Genomic DNA, 23,810 nt, shown 5'->3' with positions numbered 1-23,810 from the left:
TTCAGAGCTGTAACCTTCTCGGGTGACGCCATCAGCATTTACACGACTCCTGTAAAGGGTGGAGGGGCAGCGAAATTGAATGGCGTAACCCCACTGGATCAACAGCGGCAGGATCATCTAGAGACTTATCTTGCCATGCAAGTCTTCAGAATAATCTTCAGTCTCGCTGAAGAAAATAGGAAGACTGTAGCGGCGCGCTCCTATATACAGGGAGAGCTGTACTCCAATTGGCTGGAGCACATGCATAATTATTTTGTCAGGCTATTGGCTGCCTAGGCAGTGGGGTAAACCACTAGGAGCAAAGCCCACTATAGGGCGGAGCGCCACAATATAGAACCAAACCCAAGGTGGCAAGACTTAAAAGTGAGCAACTTGAGAAATTGACAGTGAATACTTGACCATGACAAGTGACTATTGCTGGTGGACAATTTAATGATTTAAAATGTATTTGTTACACATTTCTTTGATTACAATTCTATATTTATTGTTTAAGAAATTTATATTTTTTATCTGTGGCTCTGATGTTCTGCTCACTCAAAGTCACACTTGCAAGCTCTCAAGTTTAATTTGTGCTCTGAGCTGGCCTGTGGACTCGTGGGACCCGTCCTCTGCTTGTTCGACCACATTTCTTCTGTTTGCACACGCAATGAGGTTTCATCTGGCACCCCTTCAACTTTTGAACCGGATTTGACTCCATAGCGATACTTTCCATTGCCTGTCCAGCATAGCCACGCATTATTACATATAAGAAAACTTAAAACGTCCCAAATGACATTTGGATTTACTCTGCTGATTGTCTGTGGTGTTGATTCTTATTGGTTTGAAATTTGAGACAAAATATTCAAGTATTATTTATTGGACTGCCGTTGAGATTATTATAACTTTTTAACCGCTTAGATGTTAAGTCCTCTATTTAAGGGAATTGAAGCGGTTCTGGACCAGTTCTGACTGACATGTGTACAATGCGCTCTGTGAATGTCGCAGGGTTCAGTGCCTTATAATGCCAGAAAGACCCTGACCTGTCTGCTCTCCCCTCCATCTGAGTGACAGAGCCCCCAGCCTGAGAGATGGCATTTTAGAGGGGAAAGTCTAGCGATTTCAGCAATCGTACTTTCATCTCGCTGTGATATTCTCAGCCGGATTTAGAACTCAACATGAAAAAATATTAAATAATTTTGTAGAATTGAAGCACGACCACATTCTCTTGGTCAATGAGGGACGTAATCACTGCAGACATACGAATGGTGTCTTTGCATCACTCAGAGGGGCTTGTCAGAAAATGCCCTCATCAGTTATATGAAAATTTGTACTGTCACTAAATATGATCATATTTATTTTACAGTTATAAAGGTGAAATCTTAAAGTAAGTTGTTTGTATCTTGTTTGTTACTATATTTAAAAAACCTTTCAGTCATTGCAAGCCCTATTCCCCCACTTTTGTTGAATAGGAAAAAATGTGTTTTATATTTTCTGAATATTTGTATAGACTTGAGTACACCTTAGGAATTTCCAACTACTTTTCCCAGAAAGGTGAGTTAGACTTGTGTAGATATATGCAGCATTACTAGTTATTGTTCATGGCCATCTCATGAAAATAAATTACATTTGGGTATTTATATTTTGAAGGAAATCTACATTTTGCCATAACATTCCTTAAAAAGTTATTTTTAAGGAGTGGGGCAGTCCCACTCCTTGCATAATTGTTTTGATTCATTAAAGAGATAGTAAAGTGTTGGAAAAACAGGGGAGATTGGGGAGTCAAACGGCAGTGGGTCAGATTCGAACCCATGCTGACTCTGGCATACATGTGGGTCAGCGGCTGGAACACACAGGCCACAACATCGAGATTTCTATAACCTGGCACATAAGCACAACCATGTAAACACGAGCAAGACTTTGGTTAGTATGCATTGCATGCATGTTCTTCAGTCTTGTGCACGTGCCTTAGGGGGATGAGCAAAAAAAATCTTGATTGCCACACAGAGACCTGCGTTTTGAAGTTGGTTTAATAATAATTTCCTGTGGATATTTTGTCTCAAATTTCAACCCGAATAATAACCAACAATCGTCAGAGTAAGTTCAAACCTAATTTTATTAAAACATTCTTGACAGACAAGGGACATTTAGGTTTTATTCTATGTAATAAGGCGTGGCTATGCTGGACAGGCAATGGAAATCGTTGCCACATGCCACATCGAGACTAAGCCAGTTCAAGACAGTCTGGCTCAGAAGACTACTCAGTAGTCAACAACAGCAAAAGCTGCTGTTTGGAAATGGAGCCAAAACAGAAAGTCATTAACATTTGTATTAATACATTTATAGCTGTGAATTCAAACAAACACTAGGTTTGCTATCCCTGGTAGAAAACGGTTAAATAAACACCCCAGTAGCCTAGACCAGAGCCGTATCCATATTAATAGCTCTGGCCTACACACTTACTGTTAATTGCTTACTTATGAGTGAATCAATCTACACAGCTGCTGAATTAATAAATTAACTTTTGAGATTGCAATGGGAGCAGTCAACAGTAACACAATCAAACAAATACTGTAGGAAGTAGGGACCAACATTATTTCATGCATCCTTTAAATTCTTGCCTTTGCGTGTCATGTCTGTAGTTCACATTGGGAAGGTACTGGCGAAGTTCTAGAGGAAATGTTTCAGGCACATCATACTCCTGATAGCACACATTTGCAGCCCTCTCTGAAAGACAAGAGTATAATTACACAAAAAAAGGAAAATGAATATTTAGATAGTCAGTGGTCACAGCATTCGCAACATTGCAATGATTATGTAAAATTAAATATATAAATATTTAATCTAATTATAGCTAGCCCCATTTCTCCTATGGGTGAGCAGAGATGTGATGGTACCATTTGAGCAGTTGTTCACATATTGACCCACTGCTAGCGGGTTTTTTGTATTGGCTGTCAACCAAGTGATGTCACTCAAACTGAAAGGACCAAGCCTGTCTCTTCCACTGCACGACCTGGAAAACATCAATACTTTTAAATATGAATGCTGTCCATCTACATGTGAAAAATTGTCGTAGGACAGTCATCAAGCCCTAGGACATTTTACAGTAACACTTTACTTGACACCAAGCATCATAACACGGTCATAACCATGTCATACCAATTGACATAACATGGTTATAACCCTTTCATGACATATTTAGACCTGTTGTGACATATATTGTGTTATTTTATGGCTGGTTATGACACCCACATAAGAGTGTCAAAACCCACAAAACCTACCACACAAGGCAAAACATTCCATTACACCATATCCTACATGACAACAGTATGTTTGTTATAGATTTTTTTTTTATTTTATAAATTGACCATATTAAACTATCATTGTAATTGCGGACACATTGATGTCAGACATGCACCTACCCCAATGCTCTGTTGACGACTGGGATGAATGCAGGAGCAGATTTCAGGTGCAGGAAAAGATAACCTCTATTTGACTGATATAAGGGCATGTATGATTATGACAGTCACAATGCTTCTTGACAGTGTCATAAAGTGTATTTTCTTAGTCCAAGTAAAGTGACACAGGATGGTCATAACACTTCTTGACAGAGTCATAAAGTTATAATAACAAAAACATGCTATATGTTGAAAAAAACATGACTAGAGAATTAATTACAACAACAAAGGATTTAAGAAACAAACTTTCAAATGAAAGGAAACTTCTTGGCAGTGAAAAAAATGTGGGTTTTGACATTTATGGAGGTGTCATAACCAGCCATAAAATAACGTAATATATGTGTTATGACAGTGTTATGACAAGTTATGTCACCTGTTATGACATTATGCAATGGTTATAACCGTGTCATGACACTGGGTGTCAAGTAAAATTGTTACCCATTTTTCTATGCCACATTTCTTACCTGTACACTATTTTAGAGATGCCTTTGTCATTGCCGTCAATCAAAACATGATCTATGCATCTGAATACAAAAGGGTTCCGAATGGACTGGAAAAGAATGGGCTCATATGCCTGATAGATGGTACCTGCATAGATAACACAGAAATGAATCACTCATTCACAGAATGGTAAATCACAACACTTGTCCAAGGGATATGCATTTCCTTATTTACTTTCAAAATAGCTATGCTATGTATTAAAAGGGGTACTTAATTAAACCATGTTCTTGCTTATACTAAAAAGATACGAGTATAAATACGTATCCCTCTTAGGTTGGCGTTATGATAAATTATGGTTTGTACCGTTGTGGTTATCAGTACAGCTCCATCTAGTTGTCCTGTTGGGGATAACAGTTGTGGACAATAGCATTTTAGCTGAGCCTAACCCAGTTTTTTTTCACTCCAGATACAAACTTATACATACGAACAACTTACAGACACACACAAACAATGACTACATCTCATCTGCCCAGACCCATATGCTCACACCCCCATCCATGCCCAGACCCGCATGCTCACAGCCCCATCCCTAGTGCCTGCATTATTGTTTGCCACTTGGTCTTAAATTGTGTCAATTTGTTTTTCCTCATTCGCCCATGCTATTTCAATAAATCATTAGATTTTTCCATTGTGTTAATGATGGCGGATTGATTGATTTCCAAGTTTTTAGTATGTGTTTTTTCAGGATGAGTGATAAAAGAATCGGCCAGCTCATTGGGACATATGCCTCGTCTTGAAATATGACACAGATTAAAAGGAAGTTTACATTGTAATACTTCTGACAGCCAACTTTCTAGCTCCGCCCACAACTTCTGGACTTTTTAGGATTCCGAGAAAGCATGGTTTATTGAGTCATTATTCATTTTACACTTAAGACATAACTCTGCAGTTGTTCTGTAGAATTTGTGAATTTAGTTTCTTGTATAATAAATTAGTTTATACCAGATTAAGCGTACATTTTAGTTAACTATAATGTCATTATTTATGCTCCAACTTTCCCTCCGTCTTGTGCCAACATCAGTCTTGATTCAAAAAGATTGTCAGTTGGATATACTCTCTGCAAGGTTTTGTATATCTTATGAATGTCCTTTTCTGGCTCAAAAAAGATTCCATCAAGATTGCTCTGATGTCCAAAATTTCAAATTTAATTGTGTAATGTAACTTAAGTTGCGTGTATTTGAAACCATCTACATTGGTCAGACAAAATTGCTTTTTAATTCTGTCATGTAAATCAATGTATTTCCTGTTACCAAGTAATTTATGGTTTCTATGCATTTAGTTTTCCATGTGGACCAATAAAATATATATATTTAAAAAATAAATCAAATAAAAAATCTGAATTCTGAAAAGCTATGTAAGGATAAGGCTGTGTTTTTAGGGAATTATATTGGTTATTGTAGAATAAGTTTAATTTTCTTCCACATTGTTATAAACTATGAAGTTATTAACATTCTTAGCTTTATACTACTTTGAAAATAGACAAGTAAAACGATTCTGGGGATGAGCATGCACATCTTAAATATGTACCCATTGCTCCTCTTTAGTGCATTTAACTATGTCACAAGTAAAAGCCTTGAGATCATCATCATCCCCCTAATGTATGCCTTAAAGGCATCCCACATTATATTGGGGTTTGGTTTTTCTGTCCTCGGTCTACATTTGTAATTGTAAAATGTTATTTGTTCGTTTATGTATTTAATACATTTTGGGTCCAGAAGATGCACTCTATTCATTCTCCTAATGGTTGCTAAGTGTATTTTCTATTATGTAATTAAACATGATACCAGAGAATGATCTGGTATCATGAATGATCTGACTGATGATCTCACCATTTCATACATTTTTGAATCCAGTTGAGTGCATTTCTGGAAATAAAAATGTAGTCAATTCTTGAATAGCTTTTCTTACTTTGAGAAAAAATTGAATAGTATTTTGTAATAATAATCTCCAGGTGTCCTCTATTTGTAGAGATTAACATTTTCAGCCTCTGGAGGCTGAATGTGCCTTTTTTATTACTACGTCTGTCAATCATATCAAATGTATGATTTAGTTCACCTGCTAAAATAAAAGTTCCTGTCTGGATTTGATCTAATATAGCTTGAATTCTAAAACCACTAGATTTGCCTCTGGTGAGATTAACAACCATTAAGGTACAATTCAACATTAGAAAACAGGGTTCTGGGATAAAGGTAAAATAAGGTAAAATAGTGTATTCTTAGTTATAAGGATGCCTACACTTCTGCTTTTACTACAGTAAGTTGCAGCATAGGCCTCTTCAACCCAGCCCCTCTTTAAATATTAAATTTATCTTCTTTAAAAAAAAAAAAAATGTTTTAACTCATGCAAGAAAACCACATCTACTGACAATCTAAGTGTTCGATAACCATATGCTAAACATAACAGAAATACCTTATTTACATAAGTATTCAGACCCTTTGCTATGAGAATCGAAATTGAGCTCAGGTGCAGGTTTCCATTGATCATCCTTGAGGTGTTTCTACAACTTGATAGGAGTCCACCTGCGGTAAATTAAATTCATTGGACATGATTTGAAAAAGAACACCTGTCTATATAAAAGGTTCAACAGTTGACAGTGCATGTCTGAGCAAAAACCAAGCCATGAGGTCAAAGGAATTATCCGTAGAGCTCCAAGACAGGATTGTGTCGAGGCACAGATCTGGGGATGGGTACCAAAAAATGTCTGCTACATTGAAGGTTCCCAAGAACACAGTGGCCTCCATCATTCATAAATGGAAGATGTTTGGAACCACCAATACTCTTTCTAGAGCTGCCAGCCCGGCCAAACTGAGCAATCGGAGGAGAAGGGCCTCGGTCAGGGAGGTGACCAAGAACCCGATGGTCTCGAACTCTAGAGCTCTGTCACTCTGTTTAGATGGGAGAACCTTCCTGAAGGACAACCATGTCTGCAGCACTCCACCAATCAGGCCTTTATGGTAGAGTGGCCAGACGAAAGCCACTCCTCAGTAAAAGGCACATGACAGCCCGCTTGGAGTTTGCCAAAGGGCACCTAAAGACTCTCAGACCATGAGAAATAAGATTCTCTGGTCTGATTAAACCAAGATTGAACTCTTTGGCCTGAATGCCAAGCGTCACATTAAATCAAATTGTATTAGTCACATGCGCCGAATACAACAGGTGTAGTAGACCTTATAGTGAAATGCTTACTTACGAGCCCCTAGCCAAAAGTGCAGTTTCAAAAAATATGGATAAGAATAAGAGATAAAAGTAACAAGTAATTAAAGAGCAGCAGTAAAAAATAACAATATATAGAGGGGGTGCCAGTACAGTGTCAATGTGCGGGGACACCGGTTAGTTGAGGTAGTATGTACATGTAGGTAGAGTTAATTAAAGTAACAATGCATAGATGACAACAGAGTGTGACAGTGGTGTGGAGAAGGGGGTGGGCAATGCGAATAGTCTGGGTAGCCATTTGACTAGATGTTCAGGAGTCTTATGGCTTGGGGTAGAAGCCGTTTAGAAGCCTCTTGGACCTAGACTTGGCGCTCCGGTACCGCTTGCCGTGTGGTAGCAGAGAGAACAGTCTATGACTGGGTGGCTGGAGTCTTTGACAATTGTTAGGGCCTTCCTCTGACACTGCCTGGTATAGAGGTCCTGGATGGCAGGAAGCTTGGCCTGGCCCCAGTGATGTACTGGGCTGTTCGCACTACCCTCTGTAGTGCCTTGCGGTTGGAGGCTGAGCAGTTGCCATATCAGGCAGTTATGCAGCCAGTCAAGATACTTTTGATGGTGCCGATGTAGAACCTTTTGAAGATCTGAGGACGCATTTTAAGTCACATCTGGAGGAAACATGGCACCATCCCTACAGTGAAGCATGGTGGTGGCAGCATCATCATGCTGTATGGAAGTTTTTCAGCAGCAGGGACTGGGAGACTAGTCAGGATTGAGGCAAATATGAACGGAGCAAAGTACAGAGAGATACTTGACGAAAACTTGCTCCAGAGCGCTCAGGACCTCAGACTGGGGCGAAGGTTCTCCTTCCAAAAGGACAACGATCCTAAGCACATGGCCAAGACAACACAGGAGTGGCTTCGGGACAGGTCTTTGAATGTCCTTGAGTGGCCCAGCCAGAGCCCGGACTTGAACCTGATCGGACATCTCTGGAGAGACTTGAAAATAGCTGTGCACACTCCATCCAGCCTGACAGAGCTTGAGGGGGTCTGCAGAGAAGAATGGAAGAAACTCCTCAAATATAGGTGTGCCAAGCTTATAGCATAATACCCAAGAAAATGTCATTTAAAAACAATCTATTTTAAAATAAGGCTGTAACAAAATGTGTAAAAAGTCAAGGGGTCTGAATACTTTCCGAAGGCATATTATAGAGCATTGGTTTGTATTACCTAATAAATGCAATTAAAGTATAGTTGCTGGTGGGGGGTTTACTTAGTGTGGGTCCTCCGAGAGAAGTATCTGATCCCAGTCACCCCATCACAATCCCCCGGATATAGCCCCTCTCTATTTTCACAAATAACCACCACCAAAAACCACTGCCGGGATTCGGAGTTGAGACTTGATTTCTTTCTCCTCCACGTGACTATCTGATCGCAAGGGTATTTAGCGTTCTTCTGCTTCACGCCGATCTGATGGCATCGCACCAGATGCTCCGGTGATAAATCCACGCCTAGCTCCTCCGATATCAGCTTGATCACGTAGCTGGAAAGGTCCCCTTTTTCCTCATCTTCCAGTAGGGACGATATTCTCATTATTTTGTCTGTTTTCTAGCTAATTCAGATAAACTTTTAAAGTTTGCACCTTTGTTTCCAGAAGGCCAATTTTGTCTTGTTCATCCACGAGCCAGCCCTGTATATACATTTGACACGATACTTTACTTTCCTTTTGAGGAAATCTACTTTAACAGATTGTAACAGTTTTTTGTGGTAAGCATAGAGAGCATTTTAGCTATGTTTTCCTGGATATCCTTCAGCTGTTCATTGCTCTCATTTGCATCGCCAAGTTGTTCTTTGTCTTTAAGGGAAGCCATTGCTTGTTAGGTTCGAGTCTGTCGCTTTACTCAGATTGGTTTGCAGTTGTGCATAACTGACAGCTCACTTTCTCCTGGTTGCTTGGGGATATATCGATCTATCGACTTGCAATGCTTAATTTAAACTGTTGTCTGGCTTCTACATATAATCCCAGTTTCTACATACATTTTCCTAACCTGTTACGTTAAATTCTCATAACCTGCTACGTAAATGTCACTTCTGTCCGTAGCTGGGTTGGCTTAGCTAAAATGCTACAATTGTCAACAAACCATCAGTCCTCACAAACCATCAGTATCACCCCACTGGAATTCAATACGACCGCAGGCTGTCGACAATGCAGCTTTAAAGGCAATATTCCCGTATTCGCAGATCACATTCATGATAACAGTGAATTTCCACTGGGGACGATGAAACAACGGAAGCCATCCATTTTCAATGAAAGACAAGCAAGGTGGTGGGGGACCGTTAGGCGAGGCAAGCATCAGTGAGGGAGCATGAACAGGGTGGGACCTAAATTGGGGAAAGCTGAACTTGATCCAAATGGTATTCCAATACATTTTTGAAAGTTGAAGCTCATTTACTGCATTTCTATGCAATTGAAAAACAAAAATGACACCAGCCATTATCACCTTGGCTTCTGTAGCTTCATTCACCTCAGTTGATCTACGAACTAGAGGTCGGCCGATTTCGGGTTTTCATAACAATCGGTAATCGCCATTTTTGGACACCGATTATTGCAGATTACATTGCAGTCCACGAGGAGGCTGCGTGGCAGGCTGACTACCTGAGTGCAGCAAGGAGCCAAGGTAAGTTGCTAGCTAGCATTAAACTTATCTTATAAAAAAAAAACAAGCAATGTTAACATAATCACTAGTTAACTACACATTGTTGATGATATTACTAGTTTATCTAGCGTGTCCTGCGTTGCATATAATTGATGCGGTGCCTGTTAATTTATCATCAAATAACAGCCTACTTCACCAAACGGGTCATGATCTAACAAGGACATTCAAGGACAAAAGCACTGGCGTTGCACCAATGTGTACATAACCATCAATGCCCTTCTTAAAATCAATACAAAAGTATATTTTTAAACCTGCATATTTAGTTAATATTGCCTGCTAACATGAATTTATTTTATTAACTAGGGAAATTGTGTCACTTCTCTTGCGTTCTGTGCAAGCAGAGTCAGGGTATATGCAGCAGTTTGGGCTACGTGGCTCGTTGCGGACTGTGTGAAGACCATTTCTTCCTAACAATTTGCCAGAATTGTACATAATTATGACATAACATTGAAGGTTGTGTTCCGAACTGTTCCGTATTTCACTGAAAGAATAAAAGTTTTGTTTTCAAAATGATAGTTTCCGTATTTTACCATATTAATGACCTAAGGCTCATATTTCTGTGTATTATATTATAAAGTCTATGATTTGATATTTGATAGAGCAGTCTGACTGAGAGGTGGTAGGCAGCAGCAGGCTCATAAGCATTCATTCAAACAGCACTATCCTGCATTTGCCAGCAGCTCTTCGCTGTGCTTCAAGCATTGCGCTGTTTATGACTTCAAGCCTATCAACTCCCGAGATTAGGCTGGCAATACTATAGTGCCTATAAGAACATCCAATAGTCAAAGGTACATGAAATAGAGAAATAGTCCTATAATAACTACAACCTAAATATTGAAGACTCATGTTAAAAGGAACCACCAGCTTTCATATGTTCTCATGTTCTGAGCAAGGAACTTTTACTTTCTTCTCCAACACTTTGTTTTTGCATTATTGAAACCAAATTGAACATGTTTCATTGTTTATTTGAGACTAAATTGATTTTATTGATGTATTATATTAAGTTAAAAATAAGTGTTCATTCAGTATTGTTGTAAAAAAATAAGAAATGACCGGTTAATCGGTATCGGCTTTTTTTTGGTCCTCCAATAATAGGTATCGGCGTTGAAAAATCATAATCGGTCGACCTCTACTACGAACACATAGCCTGCTAGCTATAGAGGAGAGTGGGGTAAGTTGAGCCAAAGGGGTAAGTTAACCCACCCTTGTTTCTAGGAAACTATAAACAAAATATATCATTTGACAAAATATTGAGGAAGAGGTCATTTCATGGAGTCTGTGGAGGAAGAAACCACATGGAAAAAATTAAAATAAAAAAAAAGTGGTAAGGAAGTTCATATCCCAGCGATAAAAAGTACAAAGTGTTTGTTAGGCATTAAACCTGTGTTAAAAGATGCTTAAAATGAATAAATACAAAGAAAGCGATTGTGATTGTGTTCGAGTAATAAAGCTAAACATGGTTTTAAAAAGGTAGTGGTAATATTTCATTCAGTACAGAAATTTGTAGGTGGGTTAACTGAGCCTGTCCGGTGGTTCAACTTACCCCATACCCGGGTAAATTGCACCAAGAGACTACTTTTCTTTTGGACAATCTGTTTTCAAAACTGGCATGTTAATATGAATTCTGATTATTTCCAAGGATACACAACATCTTGAAATATATGTAGATATATTTGTTGGAAAGAATGCTATACATCTCCCTTGATGGAGTGATGCTGAATATTTTTTTTTAAAGTATACTCAACTTACCCCACTCTCCCCTACAATTTGCCTCTATGTTGCTCATACAGTATCAGACTGACAGACTGAGTATGCTTCTAGGTTCACACATACTCAGATCATGTATTTGAAACCCATCTCAATAATAGTAACATCATAATGTTACACCCCTGAAGGGGGGGGGGGGGGGGGAATAGGAGAAAAACACATATCGTATGTGGGCTCAATTGGAAATTACCTTTAAAATGGTGCATTGTCGACAAGCGCGATCAGATTGAATCCCAGCCATAGTCATCATCAGTGGTGAGAATTACCTGGGTACATGGCCACTGTAGTTCCTTTATGCACAAAGCCCCTGGTAACAAAGACTCCTGTTCCAGCGAACGGCAAGGAACTAGGCTTTCGCTCAATACAGAACCCAACCGTGAGTAACATCGTCTCGATGGGCCTATGCTCTCCTTTTGGTTCTCCTGTGTCAAATTATAATAATTAGTCATGCATTTTAGGAAAACATGTTCCATATGGTTGGCCCCAGCCAGATATTTGAAAGACAGGTATAGAAAGGAAGACATGCACAATTAATAGGGCTGAGAAGGGAACGGTACAGATTGTTATTTGTTGCATGTATAGATAGGATGTATAGGATGTGTGCTCTTGAGTTGGCTCATCATTATTTTGAATAACAAATAGTTTACATTTTTTTTTTATCTGAACATGGTATAGTTAGTTACACATATAACATCAATACAGACTGAGTGTACAAAACATTAGGAACACCTGCTCTTTCCATGATAGACTGACCAGGTGAAAGCTATGATCCCTTATTGATGTCACTTGTTAAATCCACTCCAATCAGTGTAGACAAAGAGAAGGTGATAGATTGAGACATTGTGTATATGTGCCAATCACAGGGTTAATGGGCAAGACAAAAGTTAAGTGCCTTTGAAAGGGGTATGGTAGTAGGTTCCAGGCGAACCGGTGGCCCTTGTAGAGTCCAGGCACCGACGAATTGAGGCTGTTCTGAAGGTGTTCCTAATGTTTGGTATACTCAGTGTATAAGTGTTATTATTATCATCATCATCATCAGACCTGAGTCAAACACTTAAAATACATTCAAAGTGACATTTTGGCTTTACCCAGGACTTCTTTATGACTCCCTAATGATTCATCTCTAGGTTCTTCAAAGCAAAAAAGTGTCATATGAAGCTCTTGATATGTAATATAACTAGTATTTTGATTTCAATAAAGAATTACATTAATTTTTGAAAACTGTATAAACATGAATATTGAAAATACTGTATACCATTTTTGGTTTGGCAAATGTTTCTACATATTATTGAACATAGTTTACTCCACGGGCATATCAAAGTTCCAGAGTGGGATGTCTGATACTTTTAGAGTTATTATCCGATTTGTAAACCTTAACAGATTGACTGTGAAAATGGATTCAAAAGGGTCACCCTCTCCTGGTGATTTGCAGGGAGTGCAATAGATAAATAAAAGGAAGTCTGTGATTGGTTACATTGCCTACTACACCAATTTCTCTGTATAAAATGGGCCATAACTTTAAAACTAGCAGAGATGCCACTCTGGAACTAATATGCCCGTTGAGTATATTATGTTCTACAATATATACAAAAAAATTGCCAAATCTAAATTTGTATATTTCCAATATTCATGTTTATATTTTGCTATATTTCAGAAGAAAAAAAAATTGGTGGGGGGGGGTCAAAATAATACAGAACAAGCGGTAAAGCTTCAAATGACACCAATGTTTGCTTTGTAGCACCTACCAATGAAACATTATGTTGTCTTAAAGGAGGAGAAGGCCAAAATTTCATAAATATGCAAACTTGATCAATTATTTCTCAATAATGCTTTTACATACAGTGCATTCGGAAGTATTCAGACCCCTTGATTTTTTACACATTTTATTATGTTAGTCTTATTCTAAAATGTATTAAATAGTTTTTCCCCCTCAATCTACACACAATACCCCATAATGACAAAGCAAAAAACAGGTTTAGACATTTTTGCTAATTTATTAAAAATAGAAAACTGAAATATCAAATTTACATAAGTATTCAGACCCTTTTTCTCAGTACATGGTTGAAGCACCTTTAACATCGATTACAGCCTCATGTATTCTTGGGTATGACGCTACAAGCTTGGCACACCTGTATTTGGGGAGTTTCTCCCATTCTTCTCTGCAGATCCTCTCAAGCTCTGCCAGGTTGGATGGGGAGCGTCGCTGCACAGATATTTTCAGGTTTCCCCAGAGATGTTCGATTAGGTTCTATTCTGTCTGGGCCACTCAAGGACATTCAGAGACTTGACCCAAAGCCACTGCTGTGTTGTCTTGGCTGTGTGCTTAGGGTTGTTGTCCTGTTGGAAGGTGAACATTCGCCCCAGTCTCAGGTCCTGAGCGCTCTGGAGCAGGTTTTCATCAAGGATCTCTCTGTACTTCACTCCGTTCATCTTTCCCTCGATCCTGATTAGTCTCCGCCACTGAAAAACATCCCTACAGCATGACACTGTCACCACCATGCTTCACCGGATGGTGCCAGGTTTCCTCCAGACGTGACACTTGGCATTCAGGTCAAAGAGTTCCATCTTGGTTTCATCAGACCAGAGAATTTTGTTTCTCATGGTCGGAGAGTCCTTTAGGTGCATTTTGGCAAACTCCAAGCTGGCTGTCATGTGCCTTTTACTGAGGAGTGGCTTCCGTCTGGCCACTTTACCATAAGGGCCTGATTGGTGGAGTGCTGCAGAGATGGTTGTCCTCTACCTAGAGCTGGCCACCCAGCCAAACTGAGCAATTGGGGGAGAAGGGCCTTGGTCAGGGTGGTCACTCTGACAGAGCTCCAGAATTCCTCTGTGGAGATGGGAGAACCTTCCAGAAGGACAACCAACTCTGCAGAACTCTAACAAGCCCGCTTAAGAGTTTGCCAAAAGGCACCTAAAGGACTCTCAGACCATGAGAACTCTTTGGCCTCAATGCCAAGTCTCTCATCTGGAGGAAACCTGGCACCATCTCTATGGTGAAGCATGGTGGTGGCAGCATCATGCTGTGGGGCTGTTTTTCAGCGACAGGGACTGGGAGAATAGTCAGGATCGAGGGGAAGATGAACGGAGCAAATTACAGAGAGAAACTTGATGAAAACCTGCTCCAGAGCACTCAGGACCTCACACTGGGGCAAAGGTTCACCTTCCAATAGGACAACGACCCTACGCACACAGCCAACTTGAACCCAATCTAACTTCTCTGGATAGACCTGAAAATAGCTGTGCAGCGACACTCCCCATCCAGTCTGACAGAGCTTGAGAGGATCTGCAGAGAATGGGAGAAACTCCCAAAATACAGGTGTGCCAAGCTTGTAGCATCATACCCAATAAGACTCAAGGCTGTAATCTATGCCAAAGGTGCTTCAACAAAGTACTGAGTAAAGGGTCTGAATACTTACGTAAATGTGATTGCGTTTTTTTATTTTTTTAATAAGTGTACAAAAAAATTCTAAAAACCTGTTTTTGCTTTGTCATTATGGGGTATTGTGTGTAGGTTGATGAGGGGAAAAATGATTGAATCCATTTTAGAATAAGGCTGTAATGTAACAAAATATGGAAAAAGTCAAGGGATCTGAATATTTTCAGAATGCACTGTATGTCAACAATCCTTCCTCCAAAGGACCATTCTACGGATTACATTTCATGAAAATCGCCCAAATCATGGTCAATATTTGTCTAGGGTTAGTGAGGAATCACTCCAAATAGTTGAGCTGTGCTTGATTTAGTTTCCCCTGTATACTGGAACAGTTTAGATCAAGCACACGTCAGTAAGTATTTAAAAGTATATGATATTGTATACATTTGAACTAGGTCTGATTCTTATCACTGGTAAATAGAACACTAACACGATTAATTCAACTAATCGACAACTCATCAAGCCCCTAAGTCATTGAATAAGCTGCGTTAGTGCTGGGCTGAAACAAAAGCCTGCACACCCTGTGCCTAGGAGCCGGTTTTAACGAATGCTGTGCTTCTATGTCTTTCCCACCCATGATTCCATTCCCTAACAAAAGGCAGAAACAAAAACACAACCTATGTCTGGTCCCTCAGTGGTCTCTGGGCTGAGGTAGCGGGTTTGAGTCGAGGCGGGAAGCAGACGTAACGCCTCTCCCTGGTGTGCAACGTCATTTCTGAGCAGTGCCCTAAAAAGGCGTAGTAGTGTTTCTGACACCACCTCATCCGAGACCAGCCTGTCTTTTGAGCGCTCTGTGACCTGGCGAATAGTTCTGTGGGAAAAAAAAGACAGAATAGGCAATTTCAAATCAGCTCTTCACTTACTTTGAGGCTAAAGAAAATATGCTGCCACTAAATGTCTGGATGCTACAGAGGTGCTTGCCTGCTTGAGAACAAGAATGCAAGCCCTAATAATCAAGGGGATAGCCAACATAAATCAGCAGATTATGCAAAGTAAAGACAATGAAACTAGAAAAGTACATTTCCTAAAGAAAATATATGCTTGTTAGCTTGTCTTAAAGTGTCTATTGTTGTGAAATAAGTAGTGACTGCAGTAGTGGTAGTGACTGATTATAGTTGGAAAAAGTAGGTAGATGGAAAGATTGATTGATTGGATAGGATAGCCTGAATATGTTGGTTTGGTGTCTAACTTGAACGGTCAAGAGTTATTGTCCGTGGGTTATTTTATGCATATTTTTAGAGTTAATAAAGGTTTTAAAAGAACAGAAAGTTAGGATAGCTTGAACATTTGAAAGTTGGTCTTATACATAGAGAATGATAGAGGACCCTAGATGGATAAAACTTGTTTTTGCAGGGACATTTTGAAGCAGTCAACTAGGTGGGACTTCCTATGGATTGAGGAAGGATCACGATTCCATCCAAGTCATCAGAAGGGATCAACCAATGAATTACACTCTTGAGCAAACATTCTATAACTGGAGGTGGCAGTAATTCGCCAACCTTGGCTTTCTACCTGTCGAAACAACACACTCCAGATGGCAGTATGCACACTTTCAGTTTGTATACCAACTCATATTAGTAGAGAAAAAAATTGTCTACTTCAAAATGGAGATGGCCTCAATGGCATTGCCCATAGAGCCACAGATGTCATAATGGCACAGATACACAGAAGAGTCCTCTATTATATCTCTATGGTCTTGTAGCTTAAAAATACAATATGTAACTTTTTGGGCGACTTGACCAAATTCACAAAGAACTATAGATATGTTATTGTAATTGAACGCAAGTCTAAGAAGCGCTAGATCTGTTCTATGTCTGCCATTTCTATGCTTCCCGTTTATAAGTTTTGTTTTTGAGTTTTTTGGTTTTGTACACCAGCTTCAAAACAGCTGAACATACAATATTTTTGGTTATTGAAAATATATTTCACAGCGGTTTAGATGGTATAATGGGTGGGTCATAAGTTTACAAACACTCAATTAGTATTTGGTAGCATTGCCTTTAAATTGTTTAACTTGGGTCAAACGTTTCGGGTAGCCTTCCACACCCACAATAAGTTGGGTGAATTTTGGCCCATTCCTCTTGACAGAGCTGGTGTAACTGAGTGACGTTTATAGGCCTCCTTGCTCGCACATGCTTTTTCAGTTCTGCCCACATATTTTCTATGGGATTGAGGTCAGGGCGTTGTGATGACCACTCCAATACCTTGACATTGTTGTCCTTAAGCAATTTTGCCACAACTTTAGAAGTATGCTTGGAGCCATTGTCCATTTGGAAGACCCATTTGTGACAAAGCTTTAAACTTCCTGACTGATGTCTTGAGACATTGTGTATATATTGAAGCAACTTTCCTATCTCTTGATCTCGATCTATTTTGTGAAGTGCACCAGTCCCTCCTGCAGCCAAGCATCCCCACATGATGCTGCCACCCCCGTGCTTCACGGTTGGGATGGTGTTCTTCGGCTTGCAAGCATCCCCCTTTTTGCCAAACAGTTCTATTTTTGTTGCATCAGACCAGAGGACATTTCTTCAAAGATCTTTGTCCCCATGTGCAGTTGCAAACCGTAGTCTGGCTTTTTTTTATGGCGGTTTTGGAGCAGTGACTTCTCTCTTGCTAAGTGGCCTTTCAGATTATGTCAATATAGGGCTTGTTATACTGTGGATATAGATACTTCTGTACCCGTTTCCTCCAGCATCTTCACAAGGTTCTTTGCTGTTGTTCTGGGATTGATTTGCACTTTTCGTACCACAATACGTTTATTTCTAGGAGACAGAATGTGTCTCCTTCCTGAGCGGTATGACGGTTGCGTGGTCCCATAGTTTATACTTGCGTACTATTGTTTGTACAGATGAACATGATGCCTTCAGGCGTTTGGAAATTGCTCCCAAGGATGAACCAGACTTGTGGAGGTCTACAATTTTTTTTCTGAGGTCTTGGCTGATTTCTTTTGATTTTCCCATGATGTCAAGCAAAGAGGCATGGAGTTTAGGCCTTGAAATACATCCACAAGTACACCTCCAACTGACTCAGATTATGTCAATTAGCCTATCAGAAGCTTCTAAAGCCATGATGGAATTTTCTGGAATTTTCCAAGCTGTTTAAAGGAACAGTCAACTTAGTGCGTGTAAACTTCTGACTCACTGGAATTGTGATACAGTGAAATGCCATAGTGATTTCTGCATATAGAACCTTTAATTGGCCAAGGAGCAGGACCATTTTGAATAGCTACCTCTGTAGAACTATGGTTCTCATTCAAATCCATGTTAAGTTATACACATTCAAAATTGGTTAGAGTTCAAAAACGATACATAATATTCAAAAAGCTATTAAGTACGGTCAGTCTTAACATTTCAAAGTTGGTTTGGAGTTGATAGCTTAAACGGTGAAAGAGATATAGATTTATACGTTTTGTTTTTCTGGCCCTTTTAATTTCAATTGAAATGCATTGGGAGCTCATTTAAATATTTTTGCAGTTCAAAAAGTATATATGCTATCATTAAGATTTTCTCAATCAATCAATCTAAATTGGGTCAGTCTGCCCATTTAGAAGTTCGTTTCCTGTTAATAGCTTAAATCGTTTAAGCACCAGAGCGAGGGGAATAAATGGAATATTACGAGTATTTCAGAAATCTAGAGTGGTCTTGCCTTTAGCAAGTACTTTAATTACATGAATTAAATTACTGTAGTTAACTAAATTGTTACCATTATATTAACATAGGCCAACACAATTGCACTGAATTGTGCACCTTTCTCGATCAATTTCTTCATACATAAAACCCTTGACATTGTACACGTAATTCAGAGGCTTCAGAATTACCTCTCATTTTTACGAAGATTCAATGCAATCCACGGAACGAATCTGTGTCTGTAGGACTTCCAATTGTCTAGAATTCTTTTCATTACAAATCTGAACATAATCTGGACATGGAGGCTGACATGTTGGGTTCTCCCCGTAAATCAAGTAGCTGGTGGAAAAAACCGCTACTGCCATCTGCTGAAAGAAGGGAGAAACAGGCCTACTTAAGCAGTAAAATAAAAATAACACATCGTACCAATAGTTTATAGACCTACACGAAGAAGTTGAATTTACTCTAGCCTAGTTTTAAAAATATGTTAATTTGCAGCCCAAAAACATTGAAAACACATAGCGTTTTGAAATGGATGGTATTGTCATTATAGCCCATTAGACAATGAATACCAGTAGCCATGACTGTATGCAACAATAGCATATACACGGATACATATACACTGTATACGTACATTTATGAAGACCCTCACTACCAAATTGTTATGCAATCTTTTCTAACTGTCCAATATTAACCATGAACTTGTTCAAATCGTGCGCAAGGTGGAAACATCTGCCGGTCAGCCCGTGAACAAGTTATGCTCCGTTAAAACGAGTGACGCAAAAACAGTCATACCAGTAGGCATGGCAGGGCAAGAAAGAGGGTGACGGCGGAGTTTGTAGCGTTATGAAGGAGGCCAACATGGCGGCTTGAACAGACGCTTTTTTTTTACCGAGCTCCGCACTAAACTTCGGAAAGATTGTGGAAAAAAACAGTCATTACTATTTTTAGTTATTCAAGATATAACAACTTTCCAACTTTCCTGTTTGCATGTGGTGAAAGGATGTGAAAATGAGAGTGCCAAAAGTTATTAAAAAGCGTGGAAAATAATAACAATGTCTAATATAGATGTCTCACTGATCTGGAACAATACACAAGATAGAACCTGAGACTCTACGGCGTGCCAGAGGTGGAGGATGTGCGAGGAGAGGCTATCCCCATCTACCAAGAAGTTATACCTGCAGAGAAGAACAACAGTTGGTGATACCATCGACGTTGTGCATCGCCTCGGCAAGAAGCGACAGCAAAACGATTCAAGACCAAGGGGTCATCCTCTTCACTGTCAGATTCTACAGGGATGCAGTCTGAAAAGCTGCTAGGAAGAACGCCTTCCTTCCGAGCCATGGTTATGCGTTTCGCCGAGCATCTCAGCCCGGGGGACATAGAAAGAAGGAACAAGTTGTGGCCAATGACCAAGATAGCACAAAATGAGGGAAAGGCTGCTTACTTCGTAGGAGGACGAAGCTTCATCACCGGTTCAGAAATCCATATTTCTCCCTAAAATCTCACGTGAAGGAACAGATTGATGGTTTCGGCCATGGTATTCTCATTTTCCTGGTATTGTTTAACTTTAACTAACAAGCATCAGGTGACTATTTTTCGGAATACTCAGGTACTTCAATTTATGGGGAGGCAGGGAAGCTTAGTGGTTAGAGCGTTGGACTTGTAACCGGAATGTTGCAAGTTCAAACCCCCGAGCTGACAAGGTACAAATCTGTCGTTAACCCCCTGAACAGGCAGTTAACCCACTGTTCCTTGGCAGTCATTGAAAATAAGAATTTGTTCTTAACTGACTTGCCTAGTTAAATAAAGGTAAAAAAAAAAAAAATTGTTCTTGAAGACCTATTTTGTTTACAAACTTACGAAGAAGACAAAGTTAAAAAAATATATATATATTTTTATGTATACAGTAACTAAGATACTGTTTTAAAGGGCATACAGGTCTGCTCTGACTTTACAAGGTAATTGTTCCATTTAGTTATTAATACTTATTTCCAAGTGAAAAGGTCTTAGGAACGTGTATATGTAAAACATTTCTTATTCATTTTTTAAGATCAGTTTTCATATGCACTTAAAATAGTAGGTAACCCTTATTTAAACTATTTTGTATTTTATTTTTCAGAATAGTTTCTGATTACACTAAAGTCTCTTTTTAGTCTCTCTTACTGCAAAGAACCCTTGGTTTGGTCTTGAACATAATTTTCAGTTGAGTTGAATTTCAAAAGCCGGATAACATCTAGCTCAGAGTTTATGGAATAAGCTATTTTCACTTTAAGTTGACTTAAATGGTGCAGATCTCGGTTCCTTATCGCTTACGTTCACTGCTCCTACGTTTTTGACTCATCCTACTACAGTTTATACCTTTATATAATCTTTGTTATTTTGTCTTTGTCTATAGTTTCTATTAATGCTAGGGGGTTACGAAACAATGTGAAGCGCAAGACCTTATTTTTATTTGCTAAACAATTTCAAACAAGATTTTTGCTTTTTTCAAGAGTCTGACTCAATTTCGGCTGATGCCAACTTCTGGAGGTCACAGTGAGGCAATGATATTTGGCTTTCCCATGGATCTGAACACTCCGCTGGTGTCACTACAATGAAAAATACCTTTGGTGGTAATATTCTACACTCGGAATGTGACCCCTTTGGTCACTTTATTTGTCTTGTGATCAGTTACAATGACATTACGCTCATTACTGTATACTTCTATATGTACAACACCAAACATGAGAATGATGAGTTGCTTGAATCTATAGAGAAACATACTTCATTGGTTATCTAAATTTCCAAATGTGTTATTATTGATAGGAGGGGACTTTAACATTACTATAGATAATTCAACTGATAGATGGCCCCCAGGGAGGCCAACCAATCAGAATTTGGGTTTAATACTTTTTATGGAAAAGTTTGATCTTACTGATATATGGAGGGAGAGGTTTCCGGCTGACAGATCATTCACTTGGAGTAACAAAACAGGTTCCAGACAATCCAGAATAGATGTTTGGCTTATATCCAAATGTATTGATAGTGAGTGTGTTACTACTGATATTTGTACTACTCCCTTCACAGACCATAGGGCCATTTACATTAATATCAAAATATTTACCCCTGATACTAACCTTGGTAGAGCATCCTACTGGAAGCTAAATAGCTCATTATTAAATAATGATATAGTTAAGTTTGAGGTTAAAGATCTGCTTTCACACTTTTGGGAAAGGGCTTGTGAAGAAAAATCTTATTGCAAGAACTGGGAGCTCTTTAAATTTGAGGCGTCCAAATACCTTAGAAAATATGGTAGCAATCTTGCTAAGACCAGAAGAGCTGAGGAGGAAAAGGTGATCATTAAGATAACTTCCCTTTCTCAGAGGTCCCCAGCCGGCCTCTCGGGGGAGGAGAAAATGGAACTGATTGAGTTACAAAATAAACTGGATAATATGTATAGATTCAAAGCAGAGCCTTTATTAGATCTAGGAAAAAATGGATTGAGGAGGGAGAACAGAATTCATCCTTTTTCTTTAGCCTTGAGAAATTTCACTCTACAAATAACACTATCCATAAGTTAAACATTGATGGTGTTATTACAGATAAGCAGAAATGAATCGCTAAATACTTGAGCAATTTTTACAGAAAATTGTATAGCTCTACCTACTATCAGGAATCCACAGATATGTTTTTTGACTCACTGAATAATGTTCATTCTATCAGTGATATAGAATCTAAACAGTTTGATGAACCCATCAAATTTGAAGAGATTATAGTCTATCAAACATTTGAAGAACAATAAATCACCAGGTGTTGATGGAATTACATCAGAATTTTACCAATTATTTTCTAAACAAGTAGCTCCCTTCCTATTTGATGTCTTTTTTTAGAGAGTATTAAAAACAATGTTCTCTCTCCTACAATGAGTCGGATTAATAACACTGATACCTAAGCCTAAAAAAGAAGTGCTGCTCGTCGATAACTGCCGTCCAATTTGTCTTCTTAATAATGATTATAAGATATTAGCCTTACTACTTGCAAAAATAATGAAAGAAGTCCTGGATGCAATCATTGATGTAACACAGTCTGGCTTCATGAGGAACAGACATATTTCTAACAATATCAGACTAGTATTAGACATACTTGACTGCTCAGACCTAATAACCGAGGATAGCTTCATATTATTTTTAGAGTTTTATAAAGCATTTGACACAGTAGAGGATTAGTTCCTCTTCCACTCCCTTGGGAGACTTGGCTTTGGGGATTTTTTCTGTAAGGCTATTAAGACTCTATACAAAAGGTAACAGCTCTATCAAATTGAAATATGCTAAATCAATGGCTACAGAGCGACTTATCTTTAAAAGGAAGAGTCCTAATAACCAAAGCTGAAGGTATCTCTAGACTAACATATGGTGCGCTATCTTTATATCTTGACAGTAAAATAAGCAAGGAGATAGACCAGATGCTTTTCAACTTTCTGTGGAGAAACCGTACCCATTACATTAGGAAAACTGTTGTAATGAACACTTATGTGAATGGTGGGCTGAATTTTCTGGACTTTACTATCTTAAATAATACTTAAGATCAATTGGATAAAACAATTCCTAAGAAGACACACTTCTATGTAGACACACTTCTATTATTCCTCATCAAGTCTTCTCTACTTTTGGTGGCCTTAACTTCATGTTGGTTTGCAATTATAATATTGACAAAGTTCCAGTGAAACTTTCTGATTTTCATCGGCAGGTTTTCTTGTTATGGTCCTTAATTTATAAGCATAATTTTCCTCCACACAGATATTATATATGGAATAATTGGGATATATTGTATAAAAATAATTCTTTGTTTTTAGAATATTGGTTCCAAAATAATATCCTATTGGTGAGCCAACTGGTAAATGCAGAGGGTCTTTTACTCAGTTATAAGGAATTCTTATCACTTTACAAGATCCCTGTAACACCTAAAGATTTTGCAATTGTTTTAGATGCCATTCCCTCAGGTGTTGCTTTATTATTCAGGAACATGTCAAGACCTGACCCTCAGAGCCTACCTTCTGTTGACCCTGTTGACTCATCAGTAGAAAATATTTGTTTCTCTTTTGGTCCATTCAACAACAGAGCGATATGAACCTTGTTTCAGCAGGATGTTGTATCTATATCTTGTCATGCCTTATTGGAATGGATTTATTGATAAAATCTGTT

The 23,810-nt window shown here is 38.8% G+C and overlaps 1 protein-coding gene across 5 annotated transcripts in view; it reads right to left on the bottom strand.

Annotated features, from left to right (window-relative positions):
• setd9 (SET domain containing 9) overlaps positions 1-20,339 on the bottom strand; it is a 31,928-nt gene extending 11,589 nt beyond the window's left edge. The window contains exons 1-7 of one of the 5 annotated variants that reach the window (XM_036977746.1): positions 19,806-20,337; positions 18,819-18,995; positions 15,619-15,812; positions 11,835-11,990; positions 3,899-4,022; positions 2,874-2,989; positions 2,598-2,703 (exon numbers count right to left, since the gene is read on the bottom strand). In XM_036977746.1, coding sequence (XP_036833641.1) covers positions 2,598-2,703; positions 2,874-2,989; positions 3,899-4,022; positions 11,835-11,990; positions 15,619-15,812; positions 18,819-18,916 — 794 coding nt within the window. In that variant the 5' untranslated portion in view covers positions 18,917-18,995; positions 19,806-20,337. Of the gene's footprint in view, positions 1-2,597; positions 2,704-2,873; positions 2,990-3,898; positions 4,023-11,834; positions 11,991-15,618; positions 15,813-18,818; positions 18,996-19,261; positions 19,421-19,805 lie in introns of those variants that run through there. The other 4 variants (XM_036977748.1, XM_021603224.2, XM_021603226.2 and 1 more) reach the window with 4 other exon arrangements.
• Positions 20,340-23,810: the final 3,471 nt, after the last annotated feature.

This window comes from Oncorhynchus mykiss, chromosome 5 (assembly GCF_013265735.2).
Source record: "Oncorhynchus mykiss isolate Arlee chromosome 5, USDA_OmykA_1.1, whole genome shotgun sequence".
Lineage (NCBI taxonomy): Eukaryota > Metazoa > Chordata > Actinopteri > Salmoniformes > Salmonidae > Oncorhynchus > Oncorhynchus mykiss.
Note: the sequence above shows the minus strand (reverse complement) of the source record. Positions and strands in the feature narration are given on the sequence as shown.